The sequence below is a fragment of the Helicoverpa zea genome, chromosome 20, assembly GCF_022581195.2.
Source record: "Helicoverpa zea isolate HzStark_Cry1AcR chromosome 20, ilHelZeax1.1, whole genome shotgun sequence".
Taxonomy (NCBI): Eukaryota; Metazoa; Arthropoda; class Insecta; order Lepidoptera; family Noctuidae; genus Helicoverpa; species Helicoverpa zea.
Window position 1 is genome coordinate 5143440 of NC_061471.1, and position 25616 is coordinate 5169055.

The following is a 25616-nucleotide window of genomic DNA, read 5'->3' on the forward strand; positions in this document are numbered from 1 at the left end:
AATTACTGAAAAAAAAAGTACACGGAAGAAACTCGTGACAAAAAAGGGGTAGATGTACAAAATATTAACACTTGATTTCGCAAAATCGAATATCGAACGGTAAAACCGTTAACAAATTGTACAAAATATTATAAACTCACCTGTGTTCTGCGAGAGCACTGAGTTTATTTTTCAACGAAATACTACAGCGGTTGGTTAGACCAACCTTCTCGGGCGGAAAACAAGACGCCAATGACGAACTGTGGCCGCCGAGAACACTCGTCGCCTCCTGCCTGGTGGGGAGTGAAACTGGTCGGTGTGCGAGAGAGATGCAAGATATGGGGTAGAAAAAGACAGAGATAAAAGCGGAAAACACGTAGGTGCCTATCTCAAACTAGTAAGCTTCAAATAACGGTCAAGAATTTAATACATAATAATAAAAACAAAAGATTCCGAAGAATGAAGCACCTTCCTTTTGGGAAGTCGGTGAAAAAGAATGTTCTCACGTTTAATTTGACGTAGCAATCAATATAGTCATGAATACCACACTACACAGTTTGTAATCCCACTCGGCTCGTATTCGCACACACATGTATAGAGATGCACTAATGTTTGTCTTGATACGGTCATGTCACACTGAAACCTTATACACAAAAGGACGTATGTACCACGTTTTATGGTATTCCATGAGGATTTATGCTAGTTTATGTCCCATGCACATTGACCGTAGGTAGAAGACGTACTAGCTACCCACTATGAACAAAACGGTTGTAATCGACGAGGAAACTACTACCCACACTAGGATAAAATATAGCCTATGTTACTCGGGAAGAGTGTGGCTTTGCAACAGTGAAATAATTTTCTAAACCGGTTCTGTCATACACAAATAAACATTTCCTCATTATTATATTAGTATGAATAATAATTTATAAAATAAACAACATAAACAGATGCATTTCTGAAGTACTTGAAAGAGCATTTATCATATTATCATCTTTTGCATTCAGCCTCATTTGATAAATGGTACGATAACGAACGGTGCACGCTTAAAATAATGATGAATCCGGATATTCATGAACGAAAATCCACGTCGCATGCAAATAATGTTCATGTTCAGATATTTTATCATTACAACCACGTGCATTAGCTTCAAATACTTTTAACTCATGTAGGTAAGGTAAGGTATATTGGTGACTCAATGGTCACGGGTGAATCTTATTTGGCCGCTATCGCTACTATTACAACTGCTACTAACACTACTACTACTACTTTACGTTTCTTCTCCTGCTAAATAACACTTTTTTAAACCAACTTTTTTTAAGGAGATTCTTTTTCCAATACTATCCACTGCACCGGCTCTTTTTTGCCCTACCTAAATCTACTTACTACCTAACACTAAAACGTAAGTGTAGTGCAAACATATTTTATAAGAGATTCTTACCAACCAATAACCATGCTACAAATATCCCAAAATCCATTGGAGCCAAAACTCATAAGTAGATACGCCACAAACCCTTCGTATAAGCACATCCATATAAGCAAGGTTGTAAAGAAGGCACCCGAAGTCGGGCGGCGTCAAATCCACAAGTTATTCCCAATATCCCAATATCCGCCGAGACGGCGACCTGTGTATATCAACATGGCGGATACATGGTGCACTCATAAAGTATACTGCCAGACACTAGAGCTAAGAAATGTTGCTGTTTGAAAACAACTCGGTATCATATCTTACTACCGTTTGAACAGTTATGGTATAGCTTAGGTATATATACCTAATAGGTGGGTTGCTTATCAATCACGAGAGAGTCAGATTAAGACGCATTTTTTTACTTTTATAGCTAAAAGCATTTGTATACTTTATCGTAAAGAGGCACGACAAAATCAAATCTGCCCAAGTAAACATTAAAAGCATGTAGCACTTCAGCATTCTGTGGAGGTATCTAACGCGAATCGAGTTAGACCCTCGTTCGCGTCGCATCAAAATCCTTCATTTCGTAAATCTTGGAAACGCAACATACGTAAGAAAATCTGAAGCTACCTTCGCACTTACGTTCGCTTACAAATCTTATTTGTGCTCGTTTCGAAGGAAATTCGTCTCGTGTAATATCGCTACTTTTATTGCTGTAGATATAAGACTATACGACAGGTGACTCTGTACTTGTCTAGTTCTGAACTCTGAACCCAAAATCTATGAACGTAGCTAGATTACCTAGTGTTACAAGATCTATGTCGCTGGTAAAATTAAACTGGTTCAATTTATGGTCTCTGCAGCGATGTGTGAATAAGAATTGCTTTTGTCTATTGAAATAAAAATAAACCAATTCAATTGTAAGGTCCCACTGAATAAGAATATGAAAACAAATCAAATTATGATAGATATTCACAAATAAGATAACAAAATAATATAACAAGCTTCAAAATATCTTTTTCATCCCACCATCTCGGAAAGAGTAGTTTTAACCTTTGATATCTGAGCGCAAAAGCCGTTTTTATCCTCTAGAGCGGCAAAGTGATTTGAATTTAGAACATCGTGTGCAATACTCCATTTGCGACAATCTTAATAACACTTTTCAAACAAATACATATTAAACAAATAAAATGCTGCTTAAAATAATTATTCTATTAATTAAGTAATTTTTATTATTGTTTTTGCATAGATTTTTAACCTCGATTCATTTTTAAACGGAGTTTTCAAATAAATGAACTTTGATAGGAACTTCTTTTTAATTTGATACTCATATGTGCGCGCCATTTAGTTTTTTTTGCATTTATAAATTTCCTCGATGAGGTGGGATGAAAAGTTACGTGTTGCACTCGTGTGCAAAGATTTCTCACCTTGTGCTCTTTTGATTACTGAGCAAGCGAAGGACTCTAAAGTTGAAACACGAGCGTAGCGAGTGTTTCAATAATTAGAATCCTTCGCTTGCTCGGTAATCAAAATTGAGCACGCGGTTAAAAAGCAACTTTGCACTCTTGTATAACAAATAACTATTAGTAAACATTTCATTATAATAGTAACATTTTTCAAATGGTTTAATGTGCCAGCCACAAATCAGCTCGCATGGATTCAAAAGTGCACTTTATTTCGGAGAACACTAAAATCCATTGACACACAGCGCGGATTTTACGAAATCATACTGGATCGCTGGTTGGCTGGAGGCCTGTCTGCAGAATACAAATCCAAGGTGATACCTGACCAGAACACCTAGACCCCTCGTGTCTTTTAAAATACCTTCGTACAATTCCTCTAACATTAAGATGCGGAGACGAGGGAGGTCAAGCAATGGTGGCTGCACCAGCCAAGCAGGCGACCACCTGAGATTTCAATTTTGCGACGCTGAATAAATTTATTCGTATTTCACCGCCTTCTTTGTTGAACTTATCAACATAAAGCAATACCGGAATGGGAATGTAATGCGATTCTGTTCCTTAAATAATATTGTTCTGTACTAGAACTGGTTGGAGGATTTCCTAAAAAGGGCAATGTGGATAATTATCTCATAATATCCTAAATTAGTATGTCGAGAATAGCTCTGCAGCTAGGTGAGAATTTAAAGGTATTGTTGTGGGTATATTGTTTAGTATCAACTCATGCAAAACATTCTCTGAATGGGAAACGTAATTCGCTACACACAATAGTAAATAGCAAACAAATAATTACCTTCAAACAGGATAATTGCTTAATTGTTCCAGTTAAACGATTGATCAACCGCTATCATTTTACTTGAATTAAATTCCCATTCAATGGAATAATTACCGCGGTAATGGGCCAAATATAAAACGAACGTTTTAAACTGACACTTTTTTAAGTGCGCCATATTGTTTGGCATATAGCCAAGTGGCTCTATCAGTTGGCCACGCCGCGCATCCACCGCAGAACGTATATCACAAATATTTTAATAGTGACATGCCAAACAAAATCTGGCATTATTACATTTTTTTTGGGAAACTTCGAAACATTTCCATTACGTTATTCGTGCCCCTTTCCTTTCTGAATAATTCAACAATCCCGACGTGAGTGAGAGAGAGAGCGCAAGAAGGAGCCATTAACGTGATTGCAACAAAATATTATTGTCTCTTTCTGTTCATCTGAAAATATGAAATATCTTTCCTTTGATTAATATTCCAATAAAACGCTGGAATATAAAAATATCGTCTGATTTTAAAATGTATACAATTTAAAATTCATAAGAAATGAAAACCATTAAAATTTTTATGTACCTACTGTTCTTATGTTCTTCATAATGTACTTCCAAAAAACCTCTTCCCATACACAAATCTGTTAAAATCCATTCAATCCATCAAATAACACCACAAACTCGATAGCAAAACCAAATGAAAGAAAAACCCTGGAAAATAATCCACAGCGTATCTCGTGACTCGGAGCGGTAAGTGAAATGACTTATTGAGATAAATCGTTTACCGAACACTCCAAATCGAATTTCTTGAAAACCCACAGGATTATGTTTAGAAGATTCTGTATACTTAAATCTGTATCTCCGAGGAGCAGCACGACATTTATTTTATTTTCCAAATGTGTTTTAAATGTAGTGCTAAATCGAGTACATTGGCAAGAGGGTCATTGAATTGGGAATATAAATGAGTTAGACAGTTAAAAACAGTCATAAATCATATTTATTTCTTTACAAAAACAATCATCAAAAAGGGTAGTTCAGTTAGGTCACAATAAATAGGTAACTTTTTGCAAGTTTTGTTTTATTAATTACGCCCATGGATTTATAAACTACATTTTTCAATTCATGAAGCATCGCGCTCACTATACAAAATCAAAGCGCTTTTCAGGTCTAAGCAAACAAGCCTGAGAACGAACGTATTGAGAACGAACTTTAATTAAACTAAACGAACACAATACTCTACTTAATCTGCAATAACTGATTGGAAGAGTCATGATTGTGTCTCGGAGTAAACACCTTAAGCCGTCCGTGATTATAGGGAGGAGATCCGGACACCCGGACACCCGGACGGTCGGCTGGGCGCCCCGGACGCCTCGGGCGAGGCACGTTACGCCAGAATGCAGAAAATGTGTTCTGTTTTATTAGAGGGGCCAATAAATTCTGTACGTGAGGTGACGCGACGGATCACCTCTAGTGTCACGTGGAAAAATATATACCCTTTGTTTCTTTTCAGTCAACGTGTAGGTGGAAGTTTTCACATCAGGTAAAGCTTTTGTTTTTCAATTAAGTAGATGATACATTCGTGAAGTAAACATAACTCTTATATTCTGTCGTGGTTGTATGTCTAATCAGAGATAGTGAACCCATAATAGTCTTTTGTTTTTCCCTGACAAAAGAGACAGTCAAAGTAATTACTATGTTGATGTACTCGTAACTGAGATTTATAAAGCAACACTAGACAGAATATATTTACGAACACAAATTGCTTATATCTGAACATCAAAAAAATCTATTTCGACAGGCGAACAGCAATCTCGATCCAAATATCATGTTCTGTATTCTGTTATAATAAACGAGATATTTTACGTTATAAGGCTATACGTAGGCTGTCGGATATCTATCGCGGACACGTTCAGTCTATCCCGGGGACATATTTTGCAATTTCATTTCCCCTGGGAGGCAGACACGGTGTGCGCGACACCTTATTCTTTACCAACTTTAATATTTCTCGACGTAATCTCCTGACCTGTCCGTTGAACGCAATAAACGATGACTTTCTAAATACATTTTCGTAAATATACTCGTAGACGTGGAAACCAAAAACTCTGCTTAACCCCTATGAAAACTGGTGGATTTTTATTTTACCTACTATGTCTCATAAAATATGAGTGTTTGAACGTTGAATACTTTTCTAACCCCACTGTGATACTTATCTGCTTTTATCCATTCAGTCTCTCAATAGTAGAAAAGGTTCATTTCCGATAAGCCGCTTTGACAAACTAAAATACAAAAGCTACCTCTTTATTATCTGAGCATGATAAAAGTCGAGGTTTTTATAGAACCTTATTTAATAAACTAGCTTCTGCCCGCGACTTCGTACGCGGATCCTGTCCCTTATGCCAGCGACTACGGGGTCAGCAAAATCAAAGATCTGAATCGTCTGATATTGAATTTTAAGGGCCCGTTGACTTGAAAACAACGAAATACGCATAGCCATTAGAAATGTTCCATATATTTAATTTTTGTACTTTAACGGCAAAAGTACAGCAGACTAAACAAAACGCTGAGAACTGAACCGCAATAGACGTGACCATAGGGATAAAAGTAGTGATTCTAATTAGTCCGCATTTAAGTTGTATGTTGCAAAAATATTACACGTATTATTACGTAAAAAAACATATTATGTTACTGAGATGACAAAGTCGTGATGACTTAGTGGAAGTCGTGGTGGTTTAGTGGGTAGAGAACCAATCTCTCAAGTATGAGCGTGCGTTTTTGATTCCAGGTCTGGCAAGTACCTGCCAATGCAACTTTTCTAAGTTCGTATGTACTTTCTACGTATATTTTGGATACCAATGACCGTTATTTGGAGGGGATGTTAAACTGTAGGTTCCGGCTGTCATTGAACATTCTTGGCAGTCGTTATGGGTAGTCAGAAACCAGTAAGTCTGATCTGATGGGTGTTGGGTTGAGCGGTTAACCAGGTTGTGGACGTCAAATAGGCAGTCGCTCCTTTTAAGACACTGGTACTCAGTTGCATCGTGACTGGAAGTCGACCCTAACATAATTGGGACAAAGGCTCTTGAGATAATAACGACAATAATAATGAGATATAAGCATCGCAGGACATCTGAGGCTGATGACGGGGAGTAGCGACCCCGCGGGGCATATATACTGAGTTCTCCAGGGAGAGTATACTGTCCCCCATCTCCGGCCGGTCGGAGTGAACCATGACGGGGGTAGGTCTCACGCCTCTGGTTTGGCTTGACTATCCAGAGTGGAGTCGCTTGAGCAGGGTTAGTAGCCCTGCACGGAGGATAGGTGCCTCGTGATAAGTGACCCACAGGGAGCGCATAATCTGCGTTTAAAATCCGCCGAGGTATCCTCACACTTCAGCCGCTCATGTCCCTGTTGCCCTTTTGTTGCTATTCAGTGACAGATTCCCGGGGGCCCAGTAAGTGAGCTGGCGAGTCTCCACCTGCCATTTTTACATGTATCTAATACATTGTCATCGGCAGGTGCCAAAGTTCCCGTAGTTTCCCCATTCCTAGTCCATTAGCATCCCATCACAATAGCCCAAGTAGTATTCATCCACAGTTAGCAATGATATAGCACAGATTGTTTTTTTTTTTAACACCGGGGATTGGCCTTGGGTTCATTTCTATAGTGTATAAAGGGATAATTGTCGGTTTTGTGTCACCATTTCATTAAAGTTGTCTCAAAAGGGCTTCAGCGTGTTGGCTTTGGCCTCACGTTTGCCTCCCAAAAATTCGGAACTCTGTAGTCCCGAGGTCTGGAAGAGACATACAAAATAATAATGAGATATATATAACGCAAAAAATTCGGAGAGTGGGGGCTCGTGACGCCACGTCTAGGTATGTAAAATTTGTACTAAGCAGTGACTTAACACAAAATTCAAGCGTGTTATATCTTCGTTATTATTTGTTTGTGAGAAGGAGAAAAGAAAAAATACGTGTCCATTATTTTAGGGTTATCTAAAAGACGGACTAATTACTTTTTTTGATTCACCATACCTATTTCAAAACATTCATTTCTATACATTTCAATTGTAGTATTGCTCTTGAAGTTCCACATCAGGTGTTCCAGATCTTCGATGTTTATACGTCAAAATAGAGAGTGCTTATCAGAGTGAACCACTTTTGCTAAAACGTCATATCTTTATAAGCTATAGTCTAGCTGGGCTCCTGGGTTTCCACATCAGGTGTTTTACATCTTCAATTTTTATAAGTCAACAGAGAGTGCTTATCAGATTGAACAACTTTTGCTAAAACGTCATACCTCTATATGCTATAGTCTAGCTGGGCCCCTGGAGTTTCACATCAGGTGTTTTAGATCTTCAATTTGTATAAGTCAATAGAAAGTGCTTATCAAATTGAACAACTTTTGCTAAAACGGCATACCTGTATATGGTACAGAGAAGCTGGGCTCTTGGGGTTCCACATCAGGTGTTCCAGATCTTCAAATTTATTATCTCAGCTGAAAATGCTCATCACATGAAACAATTTTTGCCATGACACCATTTTTGTATCTCTTATAGTTTTGTTGGTCTGTTGGTGTTCTGCATCAGGTCTTCAAGTTTCGAAGATAAATTATAGCCTATATGTTGACCAGGCTTAATACTGATACAACAAAGAAAAAATCATTGAAATCCGTTCAGTAGTTCGGAAGATTAGCGTGTACAAACAAACAGACATACAGACATACAGACATACAGACAAACAGACAGAATTTTTTTTTTGGATTTGTGCTCCATTACTGTTTCTAAACCCCACCCAATTATTATTTTTTTAATATATTCAATGTACAGACACAGTTTTTTTACAGATTTATTATATGTATAGATGGCTCAAGAGTTTTTTGTAGCAGTGACTTACCTAGTTGAAAAGAAAATAATGTTCATCTAAGATAAATTGTGGCACGCCATCTGTTTCTTTTTTACTTTTATTCATATCAAAAGTCTACTTTCAATTCAATACTTGTCAAAGGTTAGTAAGCAACGATATGCTTGCGGACACGGAACATTCACTATTAATCAAGCAACGCCTTGGTGGCAGGTCTCGAGCTGTCCAAATCCAACTGGTTCTGGCAATCGAACTAGGTCGTCGATGCAGCTTATGACAAGCTACGGTATAGCATAACGGGTTCATAATCGTAATTTTGATATATTTAACTTTTTTATCCATTTTTAATTTGAAAAATGTGAGGCCCTTATTAATTTTCAGACAATATCAACATAGCCACGTTTTCAAAAACTATCGAAGTCAAACTTCCAATTGCTTGAAATCAGTTCGTTGATTTAACTAAATTAAAAAACGTAATTTTCTGTTCTGCTTAAAAAGTAGATGTTGTTCAAAAAACAGCATGAAGTTTCAGCTAGATTTTACCGAATTGAAAAACGTAAAACCGCCGGACAATTCCATTTACGGCTCAGCCTCATTCCTTGTCCGAACCAAAACAAAGAGGAAGCGTAAATAAGAGTTCGCATTTAAAATTCTCTAAGGCAATTTACATCTATATATCCCGGGCATAAATTCTGTCTATAAGGGAGCAAGTCAGATGCAGCAAGTACTCTTGGTGGTCGGCCGCCGCGATTTTTACAAGTGCGCCCATTACCACATTTAATTAAATCCTCACTGTTTTAATTTGACTTGGTAACGCGGTGAAATTACTACAGCGCGTTGCATTCCCGCAAAATGATTAAAAAGATGAATTAATGGCTCGCAAATTGTTTCAAAAGCGTTTTGTGTTTTGTGCCTGTAATACATTGAATTGGATGTTGTTAATCCACTTTATTAATTCTGAATTGGTTTTGAGTATTATCTGATTAATAGTTTACCACACCCTGCCTATACAATTGATAAAAAGTATACATAAATGTATTTATATGGCGTAAGTGTGTAAAACATGAAACATTTACATCCATGGAGCCTTGATAAACGATAAGTACCATATGCCATTACCGCACTTTCAGTATTAAAATTATGCATCTGATAATTCCATGATTCGCTCTGATGTTGTCGAACATAGTACCCTAATTACTTAACACACGGCTTTCACAGTTCACTTATGTTTGCTACGTGTTTGTAAAAGCATTCGTTGTGTCTACATATATTTCATCGAATTGCCATAATTTAATGTAATTCTAATTAAAATCAATGACACAGGCCGTTATACAAGCAGTCTTTCAACCATGCTAAATTGATAGCGAACTCTTAACATGTCCATTTACTTTGACAATTCGACATTTTATATTTTCATTTTCAAGTAAATGCATTCAACACGCATGTTTTTGTGCCGTCAGTACAATATTTTCCCAGTTTAAATATGATGAAAATATTTCCAAAGGCTCGCTGTTTTATTTGAAGTAGTGCAGGGTATTCATTTCATAAAATATAAAAAGGTACGCAAATCATATTGCAGTATGTAGGTTCACGCTTTATTTACTTTGTTTGACGGCCCCATTTACTGCATGTGTGTGACAAGCCGCGCCGACGCGCTCCGACGAACACTTTTTTCACAAAACGCCCTGAAACAAACTGACGCAACTTTTTAGAACCAAACAAAACAGAACGAAATTCATGTTCCATGAAAAAAATTTAGTTAAAAACTGATCCTTTTTTTCGTTTAAAAGATCTAATTGAACCTGTGTAGAATACCTACCTGACGTGATTTCTTTTCAAAAAATGTTTAATTAGGCTTGCCCGCAGATTTCCACGTTTTATTCCGCAAACGAACGCAAAGTATTTTGAAAACTAATTTCGAGTGCTATCCAGCAAAAGGTAGGGCTATTGAGACTCATGAAAACACGCTAAATTCAAAAAAGCAATGGAAATCCAACTTTTCGACGAGCGTTTTTTTATGTGAATATGAAAACGGTGTGTGTGGAACACGCTGACGGCCGTGCTATCTCCACTAGTTCGGTTCAGAAGAATAATTTTTAGGGAGTGTATTTTTTGCTGTGGCCGGTGGCCGGTCGACGCTAGCGTTTTATTGCACACTATTCCGGCGAATAAACGCGCTAGGGGGGGTAATGGACCGGCTGAGGGGGCCCCACTCCCTCCCGCTCGCTGTATTGGCTGCGAATATTGAATATTTTTGCCGTGTTGCGAAGCTAGGCTATGCGCGGGTAACCACTAATCAGTGGCCCGTGATGTACGACTGTTTATTACCGCACACTTTACATAATACGCTTGTATTCGTCGTATTTGTAAAGCTTGGGATAGTGATGTTGACGCTAATTAACAATGAAATATCGCGCGACGGAACGCATCCGATAATTTACAATCGTAATCAAATAAATCCGAATGGAATTCTGTCCGCCCCACTTTCACGGATTACAGGTACGATTGTACTGATGTTGACAAAATTTCTGCCAGAGCTAATAGACAAATATCGAAATACATTCAGACATATAAATAAGTTCCGAGAATATGAATAAGACCTGGAGGCAAGCGAGCTAGTTAAATAGGTAGGTAAAGTTTATTTGATGATTACCTAACTTAGGAGAGCACTAAGTGAATAAATATTTAGCGTACATACTTATTTGATGCCAGCAAACATTTCCAACCAAAATTCGCCACAAAAGCCTCGCTTATAAATAAACATATGAAGTATGAACATAACTGAAACAGGCTACACCCCAATACGTGTTTATGACAGGGTTTTTAGCGATTTTCTCTTGAACCGTAAGAACCCTTACAGGGTGGGTAGGCCTACCCCAGCCTGGGTTAAGTAAACGCAGCACCATTATAGACTCCTTGAAGCTGTAACAATAACAGTTCCTTTCAGTTTCGGGAAATTACCGAGAAGCAATGGCCTGTGTAACTGTGTATTAGCTTTGTGATGACGCTCTTTTGTTTCTTTACCGCGCCGGGAATAGATCACTTGTATATCTTTATTATTTTCAAACTTCAGAGGCATAATACAGTAGGGTATGAGTTTAAAATTGAACTAAAAACTAAGCAATCATCAGTAGAATTTATCAAACGACGCTTAGGTAATGTTCCCCGCTTTTTGACATCATAATTGTAAAATTTAAGAAACATAGGTAGGTAGTTACTAATCGTCCCCATAAACAACTTCAAACACTCGTATACCTATTTCGAAGTAAACTCGCCTACTTAACGGCCTTAATTTACCACCGGTTATAATTGAATGTTGCCCTTAATTAATTTATTCGAAAACCTAATTGCCCATCGCAATCAATTTGGCGTAACAGGACGTCCAATTAAACCGTAACGATGTAATATTAATCATCAACTGTGATATTAATAACGCTATTTGAAGCAGTTTTTTAATGGATTTATTTTGGCTAGTTTATAACTGTAAAAAGCTAGATATCCTTAACTTAGTAGATTGTCAAAGTTTCTTGGTCCCAATATAAAAAGTCGACTTAATGAGACCCTGAGTAAATGAAGCCTAAAGATAAAATTTGGCCACGACTTTGAGTTAACCCGTGCGTACTTTGAGGCAGAAATACTAAGATACCTGACTGTAAAAATACGCAAATTCCGTTTAAAAAGTTTCATTTCACTGAAGTTTTTATTACTGAGCCAGCCAGCGCACTTGAAATCACAAACATACCGCAATGCCTCTTTTAAATTCGACTCCGACGTCAAAACTTGGATAGTTTCAAAGTGGGTTAAAAATCAAGCAGGCTTGCAGAGCGAGTAGTTCGAAATACTCTATACTACATATCTATGGCATCAAGTATTCCGTTGGAAAAAGTTGCAAGTTAACGACGCGGCGTACGTAAGACTTGTCGCGAAACCGAGCGATTGTATGCACATTTGCTTAGTCGCCAAGTGACGGCAAAGTTTAGCAATCTATAGGGAACGAAAATGTGAAGCGAACACGGTTTTACACTTGCACTTATGTAGTTCAAAGAATTTATTTTTCAAACGCGTGTAAAAGGGTAAGTTTCGTGAAATATTTAAGCGATAAAACTGGGAAAATATGCTTATAACTTTACGCTGATAAAAAGTTTGAGATGTAGTTTATATTCGGAGATGAAAAGGTCAAAAAAGTTCATCTATTCGTAGTTGGCTGATCCCAACGTTCTAGTGCTGTCTATAATCTTCTTGAAGCGCCCACCACACCCAGATACATGAATTATTCTTAAAGCAAGCTACCGCTTCGTCTGGCGACCTTCGGTATACAAGCCCGAATTAGTAGGTACCTTGGATCGATTGAAGTTTTTTTATTAAAAATTAAATTATAAATTTAAAAAAACCCCCGACCCAAAAAAGTACGCAATTATTATGACAAAAGGTTAAAAACGCTAAACCCTATAAAAAACAAAAAATAACTTTTAACACTACGTAAGTACCAACTAAAGCATGTCAGACTAAACTAAATTTTGTCGTGTCGGGGGACCGCTCTAATTATCTAATTAAGATTCGTGTTTTTTTATATACGAATGTTGTAATTAGGTAGGTACCTATCATTTGATTTATGTAAGTATTTTTGAAGGTAAAAAGCGGTCCCCCGACACGTCAAAATTTAGTTTAGTCTGACATGCTTTAGTTGGTACTTACGTAGTGTTAAAAGTTATTTTTTGCTTTTTATAGGGTTTAGCGTTTTTAACCTTTTGTCATAATAATTGCGTACTTTTTTGGGTCGGGGGTTTTTTTTAATTTATAATTTAATTTTATTTCATGCTTTTTGAAGGAGCTACTTAATTTTTCCTTCATTTAATTTATTTTATTTTAAGATGGGGTAGCTATATGCGATCTCGGCCAAAGGAAGCTGTTTAACAATCCTCATAACAAACTGGCTCTGGGAGAATTGCACAGATTGAGAAACAATAAAGATTAACCTTTGGTGATCCAGGGTTATATACCATTCCAGGGTTTCATCCGCCACATCCCATTTCCAGCATCAGGTTCTCGTCAATTAGAAACATGAAGAGAACCAGTCAAGACAAATTCAACGAGCCCAAACACGATGGGTTTACTAAAAGGCAGTTCAGGGTTACGTCTCCTATCTTCGTGTTCTAACAGCAGACCAGCTCAGTGGTTCCAGAAGACATTAGTATTTCAAATTTCAGATCCCACATATGCTTGCAAGTAAACTGAGCGTGTAACATTCCTATCACACCTAACAAACGAGCTGATGACCTTGAAGACCTGAACCGATTTCCACCAAACATAGCTAAGAACACTCCCGAATGACATTCCTTTCAAACAAAAAAAACCGCATTACAATCGGATCATCTGTTTGGGAGCTACGATGCCACATACACACACACACACACACACACACACACACACACACACACACACACACACACACACACACACACACACACACACACACACACACACACACACACACACACAGACACGTCAAACTTATAACACCCCGTCGTTTTTGCGTCGGGGGTTAATAAGAAGATGCTACATCTGACCGACTGTCTAGAAAACTGCGAGTTGGCCGTCTCATTTACGTAAATCCTTGGTATGGTCTATGGAAGACAAAAAATCGCTGAAATTTGGCTGAAACCCTGTATGTTTCATAAAATTCTCCAGTTAAGAATAATTACAGGTAAATTGCAATTTTCCATTACAATTTAATTTAAATGTTGGTTTTATTTATTTCACTTAATTAAATATTAATATGTTATTTATTAATATAATATCCCGGGTAATGTGGTCATTATTGCAAACAAAATGGATTTAGCTTGATTTAATTTAATCATGTATACCTACGGCACGAAATGATAAACAAAAGTAGTGGAATATACAGGCTGATTACAAAATAGTAGCTCTTGTTAAAAGTTCCGAGTAAAGTATGTAAGTAGTTTGAACTTAATGGACTCTTATAGATCGACTTACAGTCGGGAAAACATCTTCTGTCGTCTATGTATGTATGAGTGTTCTCTGTTCATATCTTTTTACGGTACATTGTAACACATTAACACCATTGCCCAACTAAGGAAAGTCACACAAGGTACCTTAATACCTACATATTATTAATATTTACCCAGCTTTACACAAAAGTTTGTAGGTTTAATTGTTTTGCAACGAGAGCATTTAGATAACTTTATCATGCATTTTGGAATTGCATGCCATTGTAACAAAGGCTACTTTCAATTGTTACAAGCTTAAAGCTGTAAGTACTTTAAGTATCGTAGGTTATATCGTTTCTTTTACTGAAAACTGAAAAAAAAACTTTTTTTTCGTTTTCTTTCTTACCTCCACGTCGAATGGAGGCGTTTTTTTCTTTCTAATTTTAATTCCAGGTCAAGCTCCTGTAGCATATAAATACGTACCTACCTACTACCTACCTGTTAGTAAGTGTAGTTCCACAAGTGCACACGCGTACCCTTGTTCATGCCTCACCAACATCTGCTGCCCTCGCCGATATTTCTCGCACTCAATGCTTCACAATATGCACAGGTTTCCACTTCACGATTTTCCTTTCAATACACTGCATCGTTTGATTTTATGCAACGTTTTCACTGCACTAGTCTGCGAAGCACTTTATGATAAAAATATTCCGATACACCTGTTACTGCGGACTAGATTGAATTCCTGATATATTTTTATGCGTATTTCATTTTATGATTTTTTGGAAATGGATATCAACACACACGATCGTTAGTAGGTAAGTAATAGATATTTTCGCATAAAATGTTTTTCGAGGAACTTTTCCTATCCCTTTTATCTCCGTGAATGTAATACACCAGGACTCATACCACGATACCTATAGACCTATGTAAGTTTGTGTCGGCAAAAGAACAATGGCGGATCATCAATTCTCTTGAGTGCTGTAGAGGAAAATAAGGGATTGTGTTATAGGATGGGCAGCGCTACCTGTATTTTATGTAGGTAACGATAGCCATTAGCATTCCGACCTACAGAGAGACGTGATGAAATGCACCCTCTGCGAACCCGCGGCTCCGTAACCCCGACTACAAACTAAGACTTAACTTTATTGTGAGGGACGAGTAATGACCACATTAATAACTTTACTCAAGATATAAATCTGCTGAATGCAATTACACGAGTATTACGCTGAGACACAGCGATAAATCACCAGTGTTCTAATGTAAAACATATGTAAACAAGGAGATATTTCACACAGCGGGTCCCCTGCGCTTCAGGAGTTTTAATAACAGGTGTGGCTACAAAGGCCGGACGGCGTGCATTGTCTGTGCCTCATCCAAACTACAAACGAAGCACTCATTTTCTGCAGCCGCAAGCCGCGACACACCGCGAAAATATTCGCAACAAGTTTGTTGACCGACGGCCGTGTAACGAACCGCCCGGGCTCGATGCAACACGCCATTTTAAAAAGTTGATGGACTAGGGAAAATCACGAGAAAATCTATATACTACTACACTTTTCCCGTCTAAATTTCGGTCGGCATTTCAGTCTAACTGGATGCAGCTGATTTACATGGACTGTCTATCTCCTATTATACTTAGTTACCTGGGCAAAGTGACATGTACCCTTCGGCAAGACTCACTTTTTACTAACCATTATGAAAGTTTCATTTACTCTAAAGTCTATCAGAAATAACAACAAGCAACTAGATTTTACGAACATATCTTATAAATATATAAGAACATTATATGCCTCTCTCCGCTCGGTGCTGTGGTCTGCGGTGTAGGTGCTTAATTGTGGAAATGTAACGGACAATACTTACTTCTTTTACAAAAAAGGGTGTGCCAGATGCATTTTCATATAAGTACTTATGTTGCAATGAGAAATGCATTAAGTAGGTATAGTTAATTAGCTTAAGTTATTGATTTTGACATTAAAAAATCAAAAATGCTTCAATCAATCACGAAAAAAATATTTTTGGAAGCATTTTTGGAAAATCTTTTCTTTTGGAAAATCGGTTAAAAAGTTCGAATGCATAAAAATAAATCTAAAGCAAACATCGCCTACAAACTCAGTGTGATGAGATCTAATAACGAAATACACGTAAAGATAAGTAAACAAATAAGCGAATAACACGGCACGTTGCTTTTCGCGAGCCGAGGGAAGAAAACGTTTAATAATGAGACTGCCTATAAACGGGGCTGTTTCTTTTTATTTTACCTCCTCGGCCTTTGTCTTCGAGCTTTGCATTTAACATGACCCGAACCTTACAATCTTTCGTATCTACACTTTTTTATATCTGTGTTACCGCGGTACAGTTTTGGGCAGGAAATAGAACGCCCTCTTTATCTGACACAAAGTTGGCAACACTAAGCATTTACGGTTCAGATGCCAAGTGTCGTTTGACGATGGTTTTGGCTCTATTACATATTTTAAGAGAAATGGCACTTAGTGGTGGTTACGGTAAAATGTATTTTTAATGTTTCTTTTTTACTTCATAAAGTTTGATGTAAAAGGACAATGCTCATGAAGTATGAGAAAAAAACCCAGGCCCGGCGCAAAAGAAATGTAACTCAAAATATAGGTAAAAATAAGTAATTAAATATTACATAGGGGGCATTATCGAAATCAGTGGCTATATGTGTGAAATTGCTATTCGAATTTTAACATCTGCGGTACATTGCTACTCAAGATTTTAGAGGTAACATAATGTATTAGTAAAAGGAACAGCAAACAGATACAGTTGTGGTTTAAGAGTGTACATAATGACATGTTTATAGCAACTTCTGCAATATTCTACCTACTTTTATAAGATAATAGGATGATAGAACTAAAACAGGATATGAATGTACTTTTCATTTTAATAATTAAAAGTCATCGATTCTTTATTTCTAACACGACGAGATCCAAAATTGTTGCGGGATGCGCGAACTGTTCCTCATGTCTAGCCCACCCTAAGTACCTAATGTAAAACGCTCATGACGCGATGACGTGGGCGCTGCAGCCTGTACTTCGGTATTGATTTATCTTTTTGGAGAAGCTTATTACTTGCCATATTACTTGTTTGTTGTTTCAGATAGCACTTTAATTAAACTATAAGCCCCAGCTGCATGTTACCCCTTTAAAAAATCAAATAGCAATTTCATACATTTAGCCATTGATTTCGATGATGCCTCCTATGCAGTATTTCATTACTTATTATTACCTATAATTTGAGTTACTTTTCGTTTGCGCCGGGCTTGGGTTTTTTTTGAGCATTGTCCTTTGATTTTCTTTTCCCTGCTTTTGTTTTGTATGAGATGGAATGAGTAGACGAAGATAGTAACTGCACTATGTTTGCATCGGGATTTCTAGCATGCTGTATAACGACTGAGCTACTGATCAAAAGGAAATCTTTCACGCCAGTCTTAGCGTAGATTATTTTTAACAGTAGACATTTCATTACATTTTTACATTCAGGTCATTTTTATGGTCTTTTAGCATCTATAAAAGATGATTAAAACTATTTTTTACATTACGCAGTATTAGAAAATATGTACTTAGCTCAGTATCTAGTGGGTAGGTAGTTAATAAAATTTATAGCCTGATTTAAATAAATATATAAAAAAAATAATGACAAATGTTGAAAAAATTCTTAACACATAGGTAAGTACAACAATACTTAACCCTCGATGTAAGCTATGAATGCTGTAAATACTAGCTGCAGAAAAGTTCAGGGGCCCGATTCTCCTAAGTTAATAATGTCAAAATCGAATAGAAATCGAATCGCAATGGCAGTTTTAACCATATCGGGCATTCTGCTACTAATAAAAGACCAATCGTATTCGATTGACATTTGATTGGTGTGCGTTTGGTCTGCTATTTTGGTGATTTTGGTCTATACCGTAGTTTGCTGTACAATCATTTTGCAATCGTAAGTCATTTGCAGACATAATGATTCATTATTGAATGACAGAAAAGGATAAAAACGTTTATTTCAAAGAATGCCACATTCGTTTCAATCGTAATCGAGTCAGGATTGGATATCAGTCGAATCGAGTCGAATGTGAATCGTATGTTGCTTAAGTAAAATTAGGAGAATCGGGCCCCTGATATTTTGGCAAATGCGAAAAATTTAATTTAATATAGCATAAGAAAGTGGGAGCAAAAAATATTAGACTTAGTGGAACCTCGTATACAGGCAGAGCATATATGTATGTTTACCTAAGGAAAATAAATACTTAATTAATGATTAAATAACAGGAATTTTATAATTTATTTGTCATAATTACACTATAATTCACTTAATTTATGTATGTCATTATTTACACCCTATACCAAGCGCGTGGTGTAAGACGATCCGCGCGGAACAAGACGAATTTGAGCGCGGAGCAAGACGAACTTGAGCGCGACGGCAATATAATTTTGCGATAAACACATAGATAGGTCCACTAGAAAACTTCTTCGCGCTCCGCACGCGTGGTATAGCAAACTCTTAGTCAGTCGAGATCCAACTTCACAAACGCTTGGCGTTCTTGTCAATCACTGTGAATCTTCATTGGATCCGTAAACTGAGCCGTCAGGATGTAGAACAAAGCTGGGGCAGGTACCAAGGATAAGTACCACAACTCCTTAAATCCAGTGAGAGAGATAATCCCATATGCATGTATCAGCCAATGGCCAAGCAATATCACCAAGTTCCTAGGATTGGTGATAGAAGACATGAGAAGTGCTGGCGCTGACTGCTCAATTTTTATGGAGAAATGAGAGGCTGATGTCATCATTGATATTATTATGATTATGTAGGGAAATGAGCAATCTGCAAAGAAAATAAAGACTTATTATAATGTTGGTGTTTACATTTAAGACTCAATTTCATAATACTTTAAATACTTTTTCAACAGCTCTATTTTTTTTAACTGTTAATTGCTATTATAATTTAGTGTAGATAAGAAACCTTAGTTCTTATGAATTTCTTCAAATATTTAATTTCCCATAACTACACAAATTTCTTTTACATAACATCAATCACTGGTGTATTTTTATTTATTTTTCACTACCCACCTTGCACTAAGTTTTGATTCAAAACAAGGCAAGATTTCTTTATAACGATGACATTAACATGCAACGTTACACTATATCAAACAGTAACAGTTGCCTATGTACGAAGTGCACCTATAGCCTATGGCTATATTAGATATACTTACAAATCAATCCAGCAGCGACAGTATGTATGAGAACAAGTATGGGATAGAAGTACAGTGCGCAGTATATTGCCTTCTTGCCGGGGTTAGCAGAGTCCCAGGTCAGAAGCCAGGGTCTTAGAGTGATGGTCATCAACAGACTGAATGCATATATTAGGAGTACTACTGTGTATCTGAAATTGGAAGACAAGAATGGTTGAGTGGAGCTGTTTTTTTATTTTATCCTATATTAAACTTTGAAGATGGAGTAGTGCAACTTATTTGACTATAAAGCTGCAGATTTAGGTAATTATTTATGAGTTTAGATACTTCTTAGTTGATCAGTTTTACATTAAGCAGAGGCAAAAAATAACAATGTAACTTCTGACTTCTCTATTTTAAGCTATAAAAAGTTGAATAGCAAAGATTTATATTTTAGGTGAATTATAACATAATTTTACTTACAATGGATAAACAGCCTCCTGTGTGCAATGCAAAGTCTCCTTATAATCAGGCTGTGGGTTATGCAGCAGTGTATACCAGTCCGACAATGCCTTTGGTGAACAGACATGCAATGCAATTGTGCCAGTTGGAGGCAACACTAGCAAAGCAGCTAATGTGCCTGACGCTACCTCGACAAAAGCACATATGTGTTGCACCAATATGTTTTTAGTTCTGGAAAAAATATTTTAACTTTTTAGTATTGCAACCTACTTAGTAATATAACACAGGTCAAAATTGTGTGTTACAGGTATAATCTTTAACTAATAGAAACATACATTATTGATGATCTGGTATATTAACTTGATAGGACTGGCACACTTACCCTTTGCCTACAGCGACCATATCAATGAAAAACCAATGTAAGACCATAGGCAATAGCACCATAAAGCCAAGGTATAGTCCGTCATACAGTGTAGGTTCATCAATACACGGCACGCAGTAACTGGTGGCATTCGTTCTGAACCCTCGAGGACAGGCTCCGCAGTCGCTCCAGGACCCATCATCCACCTCTGTTCGCCCGCAATACAGCCCGGGACAAGTTCTTACAGCCGTCATTATGCAGCAGCAAGGAAGCAATCTCACATAATCCTAACAGTAGCTCGGTATACGCTTAGTTAATGCTAGAATTTGAAATTTTAGATAAATAAACACTGCGAAAGAGCAAAACAATTTGTCAAAATACAACTGTCACTGTCGGTAAAATAACGTCAATTTTGACGTGCTATTTTATTCGTTCAGAAATATTTGCCTTTACTAGCATCACAGTGCCAATAGCGTGACGCCTTTTAATGTAAGATGGTACTAGGCAGAAAAAGAATACATACGTTCAAATTCAGGTTTAGACAATAATGTTACAATAGACCATAGATGTAATATAATAAACAAGATTGCGCACGCTCAAAATATATATTTACGAAAATGAACTCTATTCCAACGCAATAAGGTACTAAATTTGTTGCACAATACACAGAGGCAAATCCGAGCCGAGAGGGATAGTTAGAACGGAGGCCGTTTGTCTCTTTCTAACACCTTGCCAGCATAAAAAAATGTTGTGATCAAAAGTTTTGTCTTCCCAAAAAAACAATTGAATCACATATAATTTTATCTTATTTTAACAATTGTAAGTCAACAAATTAATAAAAATCGCATTAATTTATTCGTATTTATTCTTAAAACATAAACAACATAAATTTTTATTTTGCTTTTTTTTATTTTCTAGCGGTAACCCTGAACATTCTTGGCGCGTAATCGTCATTTAAAATTTTGTTTATATTTTTTGTATTAAATCAATTTAAACTATTTAAATGGTGAAAAAGTGTTGCGTTTATACTTGTAAAAGTGAATTCTATGGTGGTTGCAATATATCGTTCCACAGGTTAGCTAATAATAACATTTTCGTAAACCAAACAACTAGGGTGCCCATGAATTCTTGTAATGAGTCAAAATATGGGTGATGGATTTTAAAACTGTTCTACTATTGTTATAGCTTCCCAAAAAATGAAGAAAGGCGACATAAATGGCTCAGCAGTCTATATCCATCCATCACAGCCCCTAGGTTGTCCGTCTTCGGACGTAGGCCTCCTCCAAATCTTTCCATTTCTGCCTACTTCTTGCCACTTTCATCCAATTTGGTCCGGTTATTTTGGATATGTCATCGACCCATCTCATAGGGGGACGCAGTCTATATATGAAGTAGAAATACAAAAAAAAACAGTTTTCACTTCGAATCTTCCTGCTTTTATACTGCTAATTCCCGCTAATTATTAAAAGCCTTTATTAGTATCTTAAGGTCACAAACTGCGTCAGTTAAAACTTCAATACCAATCTGTGTTTAATAATCTTAGCAAATTCGGATTTGTCTCACATAGCTTAATCTCATAGTCACCCTATTAGAAAGGGACAGACAGCCTCCGTACTAACTGTTTCACTCGGCTCGTTTTTTGGGTTTATGTGCGCAGACCTGTTTACTAATATTATGTCTATGCAATAGACATACTTCATATATGTACTTGTAGCATTCGAAGTATGTCAAGTAGATTTTAAGTTCCTAGCTACTAATTTTTGAAACAAAATGCTCTATTCAAATTCCTCCAATTGAACGAGTTATAATAAAACCATTTATAATAAACAAAAATAATTTAATTTTCAATAAATTATACATTGACACTGTATTGATTACAGTGCCTTAAACTTCCCAGACCCATCTAGTCCACGATAAAGCCAAAATCGTCTCCGCACACTTCTTACTACAGCGCGTATCATGAAGTAGGATAGGCAAAGAGCTAGTGAAATTGCTATTAACAGATAGCAGGCGATATCCAGCAGATAGTATCTAAACGAAGATATTCCTACAGCAGGAGAGCGTAACTGTCGTGCTTCACGGTTGCGCAGAAGGTACTCAGTCCACCAAACGGCGTCGTCAGGACCTGATATTAAAGGATTCACAACAGTGCTCTTTACTTTTACCATTGCGTTTTTGTACCTAGAAGGGAAAACACAAATGTTTAATATAAAGTGTGTACGATCGATATTGACACATCCATGGGCGTAGCCACACTGGGGCAAGCTGGGGCACTTGCCCCACCCTGGGCCCTAGCTCTGACCTATAAGGTGTCTGATTAAACAATGTTTTTTTTTACTAACTCTAACTAACACATCAACAATCATACTATTCGTAAGTTATTGCACAAAAAAAATTGTCGACTTTGAAAAGAGCGCGATCAAAACAAAATGCACGCTCGAGTTCCCGAACGTGCGCGGTGCGCGCGTCATTTGAAAGCGAGCCGTATTCCCTAAAAGAATAGATGGTATGTGGCGTAGCGAGCCGAGCCGTCCATCCAATCCAAAAAATAATGCATTGAAGGAGATGGAACTGGTAGATGAGATCAAAATTTCGTAAATACAATTTTATCCTAGTGTAAAAACCGCGCTCGCTATTTTGCTTGCCCAGCCATGTACAATAGAACGATCGTTTAGCACAGTGGTTCTTAACCGGTGGTCCGCGGACCACTGGTGGTCCCTGGAGGCATTCCAAGTGGTCCTTGAAGCTTAGCTGCGCGACGTTGATATACGTTATCTAACTTTATTTTTATCGCCTTACCTATGCGAGCGAGGGGGTTTTCGTATGGACGTATATCCCCCATTCATGAAAATGTATATTTGGGCGACATTTTGCGTAATTTTTGGTTTTGAGTCTTAAAAAATTTCGCGCTCGCTTCGCTCGCGTATTCAGAAACTTTATTATTTTTGTATTTGTCAAGAAACAAAAAGTTAAGTACGTTTGGGCTAAATTTTACGTAATATTAGGTTTAAGTCCGATAAAAATTTCGCGCTCGCTTCGCTCGCGCATTTGGAAACTACATAGACAAGTTTTTCATTCTTTGCATTTGCTTATCTAAACAACTGCCGACATGCGTTTAGGTTTGAGTAGTAGTACTGTACCAAAAATTCAGAAATTAGTAGAATGCAGTCACAAAAATCTCATTAAATTAAAATCTCTAACTTTTAATTTTTGCTAAATAATAAAGAAATGAGTGCTAATGATAAGTATGCTTGTATTCTTTATCAAAGTACTCTCAATTTAGGTAAACCGATGAGGTGGTCTCCGGCAAGACAAACTTTTGGTAAAATGGACCCTCATGACTAAAAGGTTAAGAGCCACTGGTTTAGCACATTACGGAAGGTCAAAAAATGGCCGTGGCTTCGCTCAACCATGAGCGAAAATCGTTTAAGCGGCCTGTGTATGCTAAGTGTGCACAGAACAAGGGTCTCACAATCGAAAAATATTTTTTTAGAAGAAGTGTTTAACAGGTTCTGCCAGAACCCACGCCGTCGTCTCTTGAAGTATATAATTACTTACTTTTCGTTAGAAGCCACGGCATTAATAGTAGCTATCACAGTTTCCTTATCCAAATTATAAGGATCCAGAATTTCGCCTGTCCCATGTTTAGTGATCTCGTTGATGAAAACTTTTCGTGATTTGACGAGTGGCAGCCCGATGATTGGTACTCCGTAGAACACTGCTTCCTCTAAGGATCGAGATCCTCCGTTCGTTATAAAAGCTTTAACATTGGCATGAGCTAGAATAAAGAAATGAGGTTAATATTTAGTAATTATATGTATGTTTGCTAGAAATTGAAGCAATCCAGTAGGTAGGTAAATTAATTAGGTACCTAAACACATGGCTATACATAAGCAAGTTATAGAGGCTTTTAGTACATATCAAACTTACCCAAGACCTGTTGCTGAGGGAACCAAGAGTGAGTTATAACATTTGCAGGTTTCGTAATCATGGTCGTGTTAGCAATCTTCCAGAGTACTGTGAATGGCAGTTCTCCGAAAGAGTCAGCTAGTGTTTGTAATAAAGGAACTGCCAGCTGCTCAGACTCTTGCACCGCTCCCAAACTGAAGTACACGACGCCTTTCGTTGAAGACTCCAGGAGGTTAAACAGTTCCTGCAAAATAATATCATAGGAGATGAACAAAATGTTTATAATTATCTTAATCAATTAAGCCCAATTAAAGAAACTATACCTGTGGCAAACTTAGCCCAGGTGTTATATGCATACGATCAACATATACGACAGCTGGAGCGCTTGGTCTATTTCCAATCAAAGCAGGATTGCTGGCCACGAATAACAAGTCAATATCATGTTCCACTTCCAGGAGGCTTCGCTTCAATCCAAATAACTTCTTGGCCGCCAGTTCGCAAAGAGGTAGGTAATTATTGTAGTATTCGCCCCTACTTTTGTATTGCCGATAGACCTCTAAAATTCTGTCCCAGTGACCTAAATTCCCATAGCTCAGAGAGTTGAGATCAGGGTACAAAATAGGATGAATGGGATTGCCTTTTGACTCGTATTGATGAATCTTGCCGCTTGATGTGGTGATGGCGATATGAGGAGCCTTATATTTCTCTGCAACTGCATACAGCAATGGGACATCTGCTTCTGTGATAACTAAATCGAAGCTTATCGTCGGGTTGATGAGAAGAGCCGTCATTGGTTTCGACTTTAATTGTGCTATTGCCAATTTCACCGAAAACTCGTTAATTGCCTTCTGTCTGGGATAGTAATCGTCTGTGTTCGTCATTAACAGTTTGAACTCATCCCAGTAGGGTGACGAGTCTTGTCCTACATCGAGTTCCACAATTTTGTCAACCTCTGGAAATTGGAAATGTCCTGGGTATGGTGTCATGACGACTACATTATGTCCTCTTTGAGCGAGTCGTGATACATATCCTCTGTAAACTAAGTGGTCGCTATATGAGAGTGAAGAGAAGAGTGCAAGGATAGATGCACCTTTCACTGCATGACACATAAATGCCAAAAAAAACACTGCACAAAAAAAATTCAGCCCCATCTTCGTAACTAGACAGCGATACGTGCAATAAGTGTGACCGTTCACTGATAATGTGGATTAATAAAAGAGGGCATTAAAGAAAAACACAATGGGCGTAATAAACTGCTGGTTGGATGGATTCAGC

At 37.4% G+C, this 25616-nt stretch overlaps 2 protein-coding genes across 2 annotated transcripts; both read right to left on the reverse strand.

Moving 5' to 3' along the window:
• Positions 1–18689: 18689 nt before the first annotated feature.
• Positions 18690–20833, reverse strand: LOC124640115 (JNK1/MAPK8-associated membrane protein). Its single transcript, XM_047177770.1, has 4 exons — positions 20454–20833; positions 20093–20302; positions 19652–19821; positions 18690–19263 (listed from the first exon to the last, which is right to left on the reverse strand). Exons 1-4 carry the CDS (start codon positions 20684–20686, stop codon positions 18983–18985), a joined length of 894 nt encoding a protein of 297 aa, XP_047033726.1. The 5' UTR covers positions 20687–20833; the 3' UTR covers positions 18690–18982.
• Positions 20834–22252: 1419 nt separating this feature from the next.
• LOC124640484 (UDP-glycosyltransferase UGT5-like) lies at positions 22253–25553 on the reverse strand. The gene is made up of 4 exons (XM_047178270.1): positions 24665–25553; positions 24363–24585; positions 23991–24210; positions 22253–22613 (listed from the first exon to the last, which is right to left on the reverse strand). The coding sequence occupies exons 1-4, from the start codon at positions 25490–25492 to the stop codon at positions 22307–22309; spliced, it is 1578 nt and encodes a 525-aa protein (XP_047034226.1). The 5' UTR covers positions 25493–25553; the 3' UTR covers positions 22253–22306.
• Positions 25554–25616: the final 63 nt, after the last annotated feature.

Excerpts from the sequence above, each read along its gene's own strand:
- LOC124640115 (XM_047177770.1), bottom strand. The coding sequence starts at position 20,686 with ATGACGGCTGTAAGAACTTGTCCCGGGCTGTATTGCGGGCGAACAGAG. Across the intron at positions 20,303-20,453 it reads ATGGTCGCTGTAGGCAAAGG|AACTAAAAACATATTGGTGC; the intron begins GTAAGTGTGCCA and ends TATTTTTTCCAG. Across the intron at positions 19,264-19,651 it reads TGTCGCTGCTGGATTGATTT|ATTGCTCATTTCCCTACATA; the intron begins GTAAGTATATCT and ends TTTTCTTTGCAG.
- LOC124640484 (XM_047178270.1), bottom strand. The coding sequence starts at position 25,492 with ATGGGGCTGAATTTTTTTTGTGCAGTGTTTTTTTTGGCATTTATGTGT. Across the intron at positions 24,586-24,664 it reads CTGGGCTAAGTTTGCCACAG|GAACTGTTTAACCTCCTGGA; the intron begins GTATAGTTTCTT and ends ATTATTTTGCAG. Across the intron at positions 22,614-23,990 it reads GCCGTGGCTTCTAACGAAAA|GTACAAAAACGCAATGGTAA; the intron begins GTAAGTAATTAT and ends TTTCCCTTCTAG.